Genomic DNA, 13,483 nt, shown 5'->3' on the forward strand with positions numbered 1-13,483 from the left:
GAGGGATGCTCTAGTTCCTTGATCAACTCCTGCTCCAGGAGTTCCTTGTCTTTCTTGTCCTGAGGAGCCCAGAACTGGACACAGCACTCCAGATGTGGCCTGACCAGAGGGGCAGGATCACCTCCCTTGACCTGCTGGCAATGCTCTTCCTAATGAACTCCGGGATACGACTGGCATTCTTGGCCATGAGGGCACTGCTGGCTCATGGACAGCTTGTTGTCCACCAGGACTCCCAGGTCCTTATCCCTAGAGCTGTCTTCCAGCAGGATGGCCTCCAGCCTGTACTGGTGCTTGGAGTTATTCCTCCCCAGGAGCAGGACCCTGCACTTGCCCTTGCTGAATTTCAGGCAGTTCTGCTCTGCCCATCTCTCCAGCCTGTCACAGTCCTTCTGAAGGGCTGCACAGCCCCTTGGGGTATTGACCACTCCTCCCAGCTTTGTGTCATCAGCAGACTTGCTGAGGAGGCATCTGGCCCTTCATCCAAGTCATTGATGAATAAGTTAAACAATATTGGGCCCAGTATAGAACCTTGGGGGACACCACTACTGACAGGCCTCCAACTAGACCCTGGGCCACTGATTATGACCCTCTGGGATCTGCCATTTAGCCAGTTCTCAACCTCACTGTGCACTCATCCAACTTGTTCAGTTTCCTATTGGGATGCTGTGAGAGACAATATGGAAAGTCTGGCTGAAGTTGGGGTAGACAATACACACTGCTCTCCCTTCATCCATCCAGGTAGTTGTTTCATCATAGAAGGCAATTAGGCTGGTCATTTTTCATTCTGTTAGTCCAGACAAGAAGGTTTTCACCACAGAATACAGAAGTGTCACCATTGTTCTATTTGCAGATTAATGCTGTTATGTGTTTAACCTGGGGGCAATGTTACTATGGCAGTTTAAATCTTGTCTTCTCTGATCTGTGTATTTAAAGTAAAAAAAAAAAAAAAAAAGGCAGTAAACACTTTTAACCAGAGGAATTAAAGTAACCACGCTCAAATTGCTGCAGTTTCCCATCAGCAGTTCATTCTTGTTTGATTAATGCACTTGGGAGATCCTGTCCCACAGACTGGCAAATGCATTGGAACTGGAAAAGCTCTGCTATGCTGACAACATGGGGAGGTGTCAACAGAAGCTATCCAGGATGCCCAAAGGTACCACTAAGTGCCCAGGTTCATTTTTGTATTGACTAAGTTTGTTTAAAGTGTCAAGGTGGCCCTTCCAAGGGTATGATGAACACCTTTTCACTCATAAGTCCTTTTCAAAGTGGGAAGCACAACTGACTCCTTTTTGAGAATCCAAAGCTCAGTACAGCAGAAAGCAAGTACACACAACTCTGCAAGTCAAGAAGCTACAAAACAGTATTCCTTCATGACAGCCAAGAGCAGTATGGCCTCCAAAGTCACTACATACCCAAGTAACATACTGTACAAATAGTACAACTAGGCAAAATATTTAATACAGATTTCAGCTGTATTGCAGACAAGTGAAAATCTGTGTATTACAGACAAGTAGAAATGCCCATGGATAACAGCAATGTTTATCACACTTCTTATATGCTGTGAGGCAAGAGTTGAATTTGCTCCTGGTAGGCTTTAGCTCTCAAAAAAAGAATTTTTTGTCTGAAATTACATGCCCTTTTTGAGACATTCAAGTGAACCCTAATGTCCAGAGGTTTATAAGTAAAAAAAAATATCCCACAAACAGCAGCTGTATCAAATGGCTTGAAACCAGTGTCTGAAATGTCAGGCACTGAAAAACCTTCCAGCTGATTATGACTAACTGATGCATGAGCTAAATGCAGGGGATGGTGGGGGGAAGCCAACAAAGAAACCCACCAAAAAAACCCAGAACTTATATAGAAATGCATTACCTCCTTACCATCAGTTTTTTTCAGGAAAAAAGGTAAGGTAAGTAGGTAAGGCATGATTCAGTAATTCCACATTCTTAAGTGAACTATGTGACTGTTCCATGACTTGGAAGGCTGATCATCAATCCTGTTAAGCTTCTTAGCTTATTCAGAAAGCACTGTGTGACCAGCAATTATTTTTTTAAAATGATAATCCCGCTAGCCTGGAAATATGGAAATACAATAAAGGTATTTACATTTTTCTTTGCAAGGTTATTTTTAAGCTGGAACAGTTCCCCAGTCTGCAGTTTGTGTGGCCTGACAAAGGGTCATAACAGCTACAAAGGAGGCTGCAGAGGGGCAGCAACAAGCAGTTGAGAGAAAAGAACAAGCTCTTGAGCTGGTAATACACTGAAAAAAAATTCTGCACTTCGAGCTGCACTCCAAATTCATTTACAATAAGATCATTTTAATTACAACAGAGGAAATTAGCAGAGGTCACAGAGTAAGGAGATTGTCTTGTACCAAAGGAGACTAGGCAATGCCAACAGATACAGCAAGAAGAGGTCAGACCGAGTCAAGTTTTGGCCTCAAGCACTGCACAAATTCTGACAAAATTAGAATCAGATGAAAACATCACATTTGGTACCAAAGTGCAGTTCATCTAATCAGTCTATAATAATATCATCATGTGTTTGGAAAGCAGCTGAATTTAATGAAACACATCAGAAGCCTACAGGCTACAGAGCTGAGTTCTTTATAAGATGGCAGATATCACACTGATTTTAAGACGAAGTGACAAGAATGGAATATGAAAGGGATAGGCTGTCATCAAGAAGATTACAGTGGTGGGGACATTGCTTTTGACAGACAGACAACACAGCAATGGAGAAAAATAAAAATCTGACTATAAGAAAGGTCAATCTGACTTGGCAGCAAAGCACCAAGGTGATTAGAGAGCATATACATAGGCAGGAGAAACGTCTTGAAGTGGAGGAAATAACTCCAACCAGACGTGAGGATCACTGTACTGCTTTTCACATTTACAGAAATGTTCCAAAATGAAGACAGTACAGTAGATGTGCAGTCTCCTAGTGATTTATGGCCTTACTTTATTTTGCCTTTGTAAAATAGGATGCATGCAATGCATTCCTTGAGAGCTAAAATAGAAACCATCATAAAAGCCACTACACATTCCTAGTCAGTTACCAAAAAGCACATAGCTACTAAGAGGGGGGGAAAAAGTGTCATATATAAGATTTTACTTAAGAGACTAGAAAGAGATCCATTACTGAATTTAGCTGAAAGCATGCTTTATGCCAGCTGATCGCAACCAACCACTAAGAGAGTCTGTATGACATCACCCAATTTTGCTTAATGTACACAAAATATATTTGTAATATTTTGAAAAGGATTTGGGTTTGTGCCTTTTTATACTATCCCTGAATATAAGGAATAAGCCAAGTGTTCACTTCAGATTAATATTAGATCACACCTGAGTAATTCACAAGTACTACCAAAAGACTTGCTATAAACCCTATCAGAAAACAGTACTGAAGATAAAAGCAGATTTCTTTGTCTCCTGAAAGATGAGTTCCCAGCTTGCTTAGAATACAAAGAAAGACAAAGAGCAATAAGTTGGAAAACTGAAAGGAGTAAAAGGAGAAGAAAGAATCAATTTTGTAAAACAGCTAAGTAAGCAGTTGTATAATTGTAACTCCTCACATCCTTAATGCTAAAACAGCAAAACTCTTCTTACAATATTGATAATGACAAGAGGTAACTCAATAATTATTTATCTGCAATGTTCATGCTTAAAGAAAAATTCTTTAAAAACTGAAAAAATATGCATTTTTTTCATTCTGATCCTCGAGTTAGATTTAGCAGTCAAAATGAACAATTTAATCCAAAGAAAACTCACACAGGACTACGAAAACATGAAATGCAATTAAGGAGCAGCCTTTCAGGAATTGATGTTTCTGAGAAAGAACACAGAGAATTATACTAAGTACAACTGCTTCCAGTACTCAAAGCATCTAGAGATAAAACACGTTACTAGAGTACAATTTTATATTGTTGGTCTAAATGATTCTCCCTTGATTGTTACAATACGGTTTTATAACCTCTGAAAAATCATCATCTTCTTTATCCTGTATTCTAACCTAAGAGGAAACATCACCCAGCAACAGAGAAATTAGGTTCTTCTTTTCAAGGCCAGGCTGGATGTGGCTCTGAGCAGCCTGGTCTAGTGGAAGGTGTCCCTGGCCACAGCAGTGGCATTGGAATGAGATGATCTTTGAGGTCCCTTCCAACCCAAACCATTCAATGGTTCTGTGATTGCTTCCCAGGGGTAGTTAATGGAATTAATACTGTGAGTAGGAGAGCATAATTTTTATATAGCCCCAGTATCAAATAAAGTTCTTTATTCTCACATACAATTGGATACATAGGGGATGTTGAGAAAATTATGCTGGCTGGTTTAGATGACTGGGGTCAAAGATAACTCCCAGTGTTGGGAGACAGCCAAACCAATAAACAAAAACTGAACTGCTTCCCATAACAAGGACGGTGAAAAGGGGAAAGGAGGGAGGGACAGAAGCCTGGAATAAGAAGATCATTTTAAATTATTTCATTACAAACTCACTGAAATATGTCATAGGACAAGAATAAATCCCTGTGTATGTCTTTGTGTCGGAATTGGAGGAGACAACTATCTGGATAAGGCTCACAGATTGCCTAGGATAATTGCAATTCCTCCTATTTAAATGAATTCCTTCTATTTAAACCAGTTAAAATATTAAAAATAATAGTTATGTTGAAGGTATAGGTGACCCTACTAACGAGAGCATAGTATTATTTTTAGAAGTAGGATGGAAGATAAATAAGCATTCACTAACAAGATACAAAAGTATAGTCACCTTTCTCAGTCACAAAGCACTGTCATTTGGCTGACATTTCATTTGAAAACTGTCACATAAAACGGTCATATCTGCATTTTAAATGTTACCACTTCTAAAGCAACTGCACTGCTAGAGGACATGAGTGATTTATACTGTTTGTATCTACTTCATTTGAATTCTGAAGATTTTATTTTTTACTTCTGTTAGAGAAACTGTTCTTAGAATAACTGTACTTTGAAATATAAACCCCTCCATCTCCTGAATCTCATGGCTACTATCTCTGCTGAACACCTAAAGGAGGTACAGTTTAATTTTTCCAGGTTGTTACATCTTATTAGATAAGCCAATAGTTTTCAGTAGTAAAAATAACTTGTTTAAAAATAACTTGTTTAAAATTTTATTAAGTCAAGCAGCACAGATGCCATCGCAACAAATATTTTTTAATTCAGTCATTACCAAGACATCTGGAAAAATTTCTGGTAAAACAGAGCTCATCTAGAGTTTGTGAATATGAACATAAACCTAATTAAGGAAACAATCTAGCCTACAAATTGTAATCACATTGCAATCATCTGTGGTGCCTAAATTTAAGATAAACAAAATATCAACAGTGCTTAGCTTCTTACATATTCTTATCTTGTTATTGCTTGTCTAAATGAGTTTTTCCTGCAGGTGGCATCCTTAGAAAACCTTTACCATGCAGAGCTTGTGGTTCACACTGCAGCCTTTTGCAAGTCTTTGGAGACCTCTCTACCTTCAGTTATTTGACATCAGTCAACAGTGAAAATTTACTGGATAAGAGTAGCAGACAGGCAGCATGACTGTTTAAACCCCATTTCATTAGCAAATGTAAAGAAAAAAAATACAGTATTCTGTCACTCAGATGTTGAGAATAGGAAGATACCACCAGTTCTGAAATCCTGATTTTGCAAAGCTCTTAAATTCTATGCATCGTGAACAGTCAAAGAACTTAGACTCTCAAATTGTTGCATTTATCTCCTCCAGAGATTCTGTTCTTACTATTCCTTCTATCCCCCTATGGAACCACAAAGCAGGTGAGATGGCCCCTCAGTTATCTCACTTCACAGTCCTGAGCGGAAATTGAAACAGTCATCATTTCTCAATTTTGTTAAGCATGGGTGTAATTCCTTTCAGGACTGGAAGAAAATACTGCAGCTGACCAGACAATTAGCAGGACATTATCAACAGTTTTTCTTTAACACATTATTGCATTTCAGTTATTTCATTTTTGAGACAGCACAGCTTGAACTGTACGTCTTGCCTGTGGCTCAAAAATAATTTAGAAAATAAACACACAAGTTATATTCACAATGAAGGACTAGGAAAGAGGGGTAGGTGCTTCCCCCTTCCATCCAATGACATATATTAGATGGATTCACTGTGACATAAAACAAACCCTTGCTTGCTGTTAAAAGATAACAAACTGACTTTGTGCATGCACTTCTGTCAATACCTCTAGTTGCAACTATAATCTTAGGAGATAGAAAAAAAGTTACTATGCATAGATTTTCATGACTGTGTCTCTCCAAAGCAGTATTTTCTTTTCTTCTTCTTTTTATTACAGTTAATAATTTTTATCCAAATCGACACTTACTTGTATTGAAGAAACTGCTTTTTCTGCATTGCTCAACTGTCACATTCCAGGGGGCAGAGATGGAACACCGTGTCTGGAAAGCCCATGCCAGGTTAGAATAGGAACAGCAACTCCCTTTCACTGGCACAGAGGCAAACCCTGAGAACAAAGACAGAAAGGTATTTATATAAGTATGACATTTTCTTCCTCAAAACATTATTTTCTGCAAATATATGCACCAGAAGAAAAAACAGTAATTTTCAAAGGGAATCAGACTCAAACCTTTTGTATTGAAGTGCAAAACAGAATGTGGGGGAAATATACTGCAATAGAAAATGTCACAAGGAGCAGAAGGCTAGAAGACTTCTATGCCCTCAAAAAGTAGAAATATTGTCCTACCAGCAAAATGTGCAACAACGTTCCTGGACATAAAAGTGATAAAAAAATACATCATAAAATCATGTATGTGCTACGAAAACCACATCGGAAATGGGCCCAATAAACCTGCTCAATATCTTCATGAATGGCCTCAGTGGTGGGGTAGAGTGTACCCACAGCAAGTTTGCTGATGACACAACACTGAGAGGAGTGGAAATACACCAGAGGGTCCTGCTGATTCTTGACAGGCTGGAGAAATGGGCTGGAATCTCATGACGTTCAACAAGAGCAAGTGCAAAGCCCTGCACCTGGGGAGGAACCACATGCACCAACACATCCTGGGGGCTGAACAACTGGAAAGCAGCATGGCAGAAAAGGGCTCGAGGGCTCCTGGTGGCCACCAAGTTGACCATGAGCCAGCCACGTATCCTTGCAGCAAAAGAGGTCAACAGCATCCTAGGCTGTGTTAGGACTGTTGCCAGTGGGTTGAGGGAGGAGATCCTTCCCCTCTAAGCAGTGCCAGTGAGACACACCTGGAGCACTGTGTCCAGTTCTCCCACTACAAGAGAGACTTGGACATAGTGGAGAATTGGACATTAGGAAGAAGTTCTTCATTGGGACAGGCTCCCCACAGAAGTGGTCGCAGCACCAAGCCTGCCAGAGTTCAAAGAGTGTCTGGATGATGCTCTTAGTCACATGATTTAGTTTTAGGGTATCCTTTGAGGAGCAGAGAGTTGGACTCGACAATCAGTACGTGTTTCTTCCAACTTCAGATATTCCACAAGAAAGTCCAGCAAAGGGTCACGGAGATGATTAGGGACTGGATCATTTCTCATTAAGAGGAGAGTCTGAGAGAGCTGGGAACATTTAGTGTGGAGAAAAGCAGGCTCAGGAGAGATCTCATCTATGTATATAAATACGTGAAGGGAGGGTAAAAAGTAGACTGAGCCAGGCTCTTCTCATTAGTGCCCAGTGACAGGACAAGATGGGTGTAATTTAAAACAGAAAATTCCATATGAACATATGAAACTTTTTTTTCAATTCTCTACTGAACACAGTCCTGGGTAACCTACTCTACCTGATCCTGTTCTGTGCAGGGAGGGTGAACTAGATGATCTCCAAGCTTCCAACCTCTGCTATTCTGTGATTCTGTGAATTTGTGAACTTACTCTGGCATTCTGAAAGGAGAATGTACCTTCTCCATGGCCTTCCAGATTTGATTATTACAAGGATAGCCAATTACACATGCTGTTATCATCTCCAGAAGAGATTTACTTGAGTTTATCAAGGTTGTGCCGATAATGCAGAAAGTTTGCTATTCCACTAGCCAAAGGGAGCATGTTATAACTGCTAAGGCTCAGCTGCTTACCTGTAACAAGGAAAGCAAGATATACTTTCATTTATTCACCAGTACAGAAAGCTTGTTCTTCAGAAGTAGGGAATCCATATTTTTCCTACTGAAATAATCAATCAATCCAAAGAGCCTGCATATTCAATGAACTAAAATGGGCTATACTCTCTTGAAATCAATTATTCAATATAATTGAGAAGATTACAATAAAAATTAAAAAAAAAAATAAAATCTACTTCTTCCTAAACTACATTTAAATTTGTTTCAGCTAGATTTTAAAACCAGAAAATAAGCATGACTTTTGTCATGTTCTGTTACATGTCATGAACATGAACATGAATATGTCATGTTCAGTATCAATAAAACAATCTTTTTTGAAATCGAGACAATAGCTCCCTCTAGGCCAATAAGAATCAGTTCAGTTAACTGGGGTAATGTAGCAGGAAGTTCTAAAAAATTCCTCTCAAAATAGTCTTAAAATGTAAATTTATCATCATTTATATTCACCATTTTATTGTCCATTCACTCAATCTTCAGTAACCCCGCAGGCAATAAAATTCTGACAGAATGGCTGGGGCACAGAAGTAAAACTCAAATGTCAGAAAAAGAAGAAGCCAAATAAACACAGTTGTGATAGAAGAAGGTCAGAAGACCTGATCTTGGCTTCACTGCAACCAGTGACAAATCTCCTAGGATACAACCATTTGTAAAGTGAGAGCAATTCCTACTTCTAAGACTGGCAGTGAAAGAACTCACTTCTGAGCTGGCAATCAAAACTGCATGGCTAGGAAAGCCCACAGGAGCTGTGTTGACCATATTCTGCACACTGGGAGAAAAACTGTTTTTGGAGTCTGAATGGAAGCAGGACAAGAGGGTAGAGGAAGACATGGCAAAAAAACCCCACTCAAACCCACGTGATTCCCAAAGTCTAATTCACTGAATGCTGGTATTTAATAAAGTATACCAACTTTGAAAGGAGAGCATTTTAAATCACAGCACACATATCTACCTGAGCTAAGCATGGAACACCAAAGTAACCAAATCAAAAAGAGTTAGAGGATCCCACCTGAGAAGACACAGATGATTTTAATAAATAATTTAGGAGCAGTTGAAGCCTTTTATTTTTCCTGGTCTACCTGCAAGAAATTATTTGGGTTTTTTAAGGATATACTTGTGACTAGACAGTGAAAATGTTTCCCTCCACTAGGGAAACACCACTGGCCTGTTTTCCAGCCCCTCCCCCAAATATTCAGGCTTTAATTGCAGTTTGGCTACAGAATGGGTATCACTTCATTATAGATTGCCCAGACGAAAAGAGATCTGAAATTCATTAACTACTTAGATTTAGGGGTTTTTTTAGGACTGGAGGCAAGGAAGTTTTTAGAGGACTGTAGAAGCTTAAAAAAACCTAGAGGACTTTATTTTGCTTTTTTAAGGTGGGGAAGAAGGAATATGCTCTACTGAAAGCAAAGAACATGCCTAGCTTCCAGGTGTTCTAACAGAAAGCTTTAATATACTTTTACCAATGTGATCTGGTCTTTATTCCCACTTCAGTAGTTTTCCATGGAAAACACACAGGCATTCATGTAGTTCATTATGACTTTGTCTGTAACTTAAGTGTATACAATCCACTTAGGCTGTGTAGAGGATTGTGAGATAGGTTCACCAAGATTTATTAGCAGGGTGCATTGCTGTTGGCACTCAGTGACCCTCCAGTGCTGCAAATGATGTTCCCCATAAGAATTTCCCATTTTCATCAAGATCCTTGTAAACTCCTCACTGGATACAGCAGGCTGGTTGGCTGTTAAGCAGTATGAACACATACCCTAATGAATCCAAAACCTACAATCCAGAAGAATGCAAAGGGAAGAAGAGAATTTTTTTCTGCTCCTGCCAGTTGTTACCCAGCAGAACTCACCAAACACTCCTGGGATTCACAGCTGCAAGATCTTAAGGACAACAGCATGGGAACAAGGGGAAAATACTGTCCCAAAGGCTCTGCAACAGTGCCAGGGCTGCTGGAGTGAATGGGGACAGAGCTGCTGAAAGGCAGAGTGAAGTCACAAATAGAAGGCACTTAGCAATACAAAGGCTCAGGTACCCATGGCATTACATCAACTACACCTACACCACCTCAAGTTTGTCCAAACCTCAGTACCATTCAGTGCTTAAACACACTGTATAATGGAAAAAACATAGAAATTTTATCTTAAGAGAGCATGCAAGTAAGAAAAAAAAATCTCAAAAGTAACTACAGAACTCAGAAAATGCCACTCAGCAGCAGTTTTCAGTTGTAAAGTATTATTTCTCATATATCAAAAAATAATTTCCCCAATTTTCTAACCAAAATTTTAGAAGAACAGATCCAAAGTCAACTCTGATCTTCAGCAGAAAAAAAATATATGTTTTCCCTTCCTCTTAAGGGAAAAAAAAAACACATTTGAGTTTTGAAAAGCAACTGAAGAGGATTAGAAACCAGAAAGACATGCTTACAGAATTGGAGGAAACAAACTTAGATTCCTATCAACTAAAAATGTCCAGGATGACATAACAGGAGAAGGGTAGAAAGCGTGGGAAGAAAACAATATATGAATTACAAAGCAAACCACTTCATTATCTTAAGGCACATGTTGCTGCCCATGTTACTCTGATAGATGACTGATACAGGTTTCCAACCGCTCAGCTGGCCTGCCTCAAACCCTACAACAATGAGTAAGACTTGCATGCTTAAACTCTACTTATGTTATGAAGTACCTTTTTACTGCATGTTTACTATATATGAAGAAAATAAGGAAACTGCTATGTAATGACAGCAGAAACCTTGTCCACTGACGATGATGTGAGCGTAAAGCTTGTTATTTTATATGGTATTTATCACATTTCCTATCCTAAAGAAGAATAACACATGCAAGAGAAACTAGGTTGACATTACCTAACAAAATGCAAGTTTTAGGAAAACCTGACATTTATTTAGAAAATCCAATTAGCATTGCTTAGATGCAAAACTGAATTCTTCTCTAGCTCTTGTAGGCCCCTGAGTGATTGAATTGACAAGGGAACACGTGCAGCTGTGGTGTGTTCTGACCCAGGCACCCACAGAGCAGCCCCCACTGGGCTGTTTGTTGGCTTTGAGTTCATCCCTGGCCTTTAAATGCTGTGCCACAGCAACCACTGCTAAAGGGTCACAGATGCAGCTGTGCTCAACATACCCCAAGACACTTTTTCTACACTGGAATTGATGCAGTGGAGGGAAAATCAGTGCAAGTGCTTATCAAACTCAAGTACACTTTGCCAATGACCAGCCGCCTCGGAATCATGGGAACACTCCTGATCTCCCTGGTTCCACAGCAGCCCTGCAGTGTAGCCCCAGAGTACGAGGCAGCAGGGGCTGCTCTCACCTGGTCACACCTCAGAGCCATAGGAAGGCAGCAGGGACACTGCAAACCCCCTGTCCGTGATGCTGTGCGTGTACACAGATGGATGGATGGATGTGCACATGGATGTATGGATACGCACATGGAGGGATGTACACATGGATGTATACATGTACACATGGATATATATGGATGTGTACACGGATGGATGTACAGATGTGCTCGTGGACAGGTGTACGCATGGATGTATGTAGTACACATAGATGTATGTATATGCACATGGATGGATGAATACATGGATATATGGATGTGCACATGACTGGATGTACACACGGATGTATATATGTACACATGGATATACGGATGTGTATGCGGATAGATGGATGGAAGGATGTGCACATGGATGGATGTACACACACATGGACTTATGGATGAGCATATGGATGAATGTGCACCTGGATAGATGGAAATGCACATGGATGTGCACATGGATGGATGGATGTGCACATGGACATATGGATGTATGTATGGATATATGTATATGCATATGGATGTATGTATGGATATATGTATATGCATATGAATGTATGTATGGATATATGCGTGTACACATGGACGGATGGATGTGCACATGCAGCGCGCCCCCCTCGATCAGCGGGGCACCGCTCGGGGCCCGGCCTCCTGCGGTGACTGCCCGGACCGGGGCGTTGCCAGGGGACACGGGCCCGCGGGCGGTAACTGCTGCCCTCCCCGCCGCCCCCCCAGCCCCGCGCTCCCCCGTCACCCCATCACCGCTCCATCCCGCCTGGAGCACACCCCGGCCCCCCGTCACCTCTCCATCCCGCCCGCAGCGCTCCCCGGGCACACGCCCGCCCGGCCGCCACCACCGCCGCCGCCGCCATATTGGCGCCGCCGCCGCTCCCGGCAGTGTACTGGGGTGCCCCGCTCGCTGCCTGATGAGAAAGCGCGGCCGGCGGGAGCGTGGCTGGGGATAAACCGGGGCGGGGAGGCTAAAACAAGGGCAGGCACTCGGCTGAAGCTTTACGGGAGCTCTCCCACCACCCCGGCCCCTTCCCGCGGGCACCTGCGCCGTAGCGATCCGGCAGGCAGGCAGGCAGGCAGGCAGGCAGGCGGCGAACAGCCCCGAAGGGAAAGCCCGGCGGCGGCTCCGCGCGAGCGCCCCCGGAGCCGTCAGTGGGTTGTGCTGGAGCGGGGAGAGCTGGGAGGGCAGTTGTGTGAAAACTGCTTTTTCCTCAATGGTCAGGGCACTGCTGCGAGATTGTGATGGAGGCGAGGGCATTTAGTAATGCCTTTTTTTTCCGTAGGTTCTTTGGGGGAGGGGGGGGCGAGTGGCAAAGGATGGAGCTCTGGGGTTACTGTCAGTGGGCAATGAGGTCTCTCTTTTAGAAGAGGTTTTTCTCAGGTGCTTCTTTTCCACCACCGTTGGTGTCTCACCGTTTGAAGTACGCTTTTAAAGGTTGTTAATGGCTTCATCTTCCGGTGCTTGGAATAAATGCCGGCATTTGAGAAGTGTTTAGGTTTCTGGTCTCACTACAGTAGTACTGTTGTTCACAAAAATTGTATTCAATATTTGGTGGTATTCCACAAATCAAACGCACCACATACCAAAACTTTTTACTATTTATGCATTTTAGTGAACAAAGCAATTAGTGTTCATTTGCTACAAGTTACCCAGTTCTCTTATTAATTACTATTCTATCTTCTATTGGTTAATGATTATCTTGTTTCTCAGGCTAATTAGTCCACATGCTTAGTGTTTCTGTTCTTTCAAGGTTGGTTGCTTGGGTCAGTCGTCTCTGAGTCGGTCACAATTTGCCCCTGCCAGAATGACCCAATCAGAGCTGATTCAGCACAGTTGCGAGTTGGCTTTGTTAGTTTCTTCCTCATCTTGGGAGTTCTGCTAAATGTCCTTGTGGCCCATAAATTCTGCATTCATTGTGTCCACTCTCAGTGGTACATCCTCCTTCCCAAGCTTTGTTAACCTCCCCCTAGGTCTGAGATCACTGAAGTACGTACA

The 13,483-nt window shown here is 41.6% G+C and overlaps 1 protein-coding gene across 1 annotated transcript in view; it reads right to left on the reverse strand.

Annotated features, from left to right (window-relative positions):
- MRPS5 (mitochondrial ribosomal protein S5) overlaps positions 1-12,385 on the reverse strand; it is a 44,941-nt gene extending 32,556 nt beyond the window's left edge. Inside the window, exons 1-2 of the mRNA XM_064647720.1 lie at positions 12,278-12,385; positions 6,364-6,501 (exon numbers count right to left, since the gene is read on the reverse strand). Of these exons, the coding sequence (XP_064503790.1) occupies positions 6,364-6,501; positions 12,278-12,347 (208 nt within the window). The 5' untranslated portion in view covers positions 12,348-12,385. The remainder of the gene's footprint in view (positions 1-6,363; positions 6,502-12,277) is intronic.
- Positions 12,386-13,483: the final 1,098 nt, after the last annotated feature.

The sequence above is a fragment of the Pseudopipra pipra genome, chromosome 3 (genome assembly GCF_036250125.1).
Source record: "Pseudopipra pipra isolate bDixPip1 chromosome 3, bDixPip1.hap1, whole genome shotgun sequence".
NCBI lineage: Eukaryota > Metazoa > Chordata > Aves > Passeriformes > Pipridae > Pseudopipra > Pseudopipra pipra.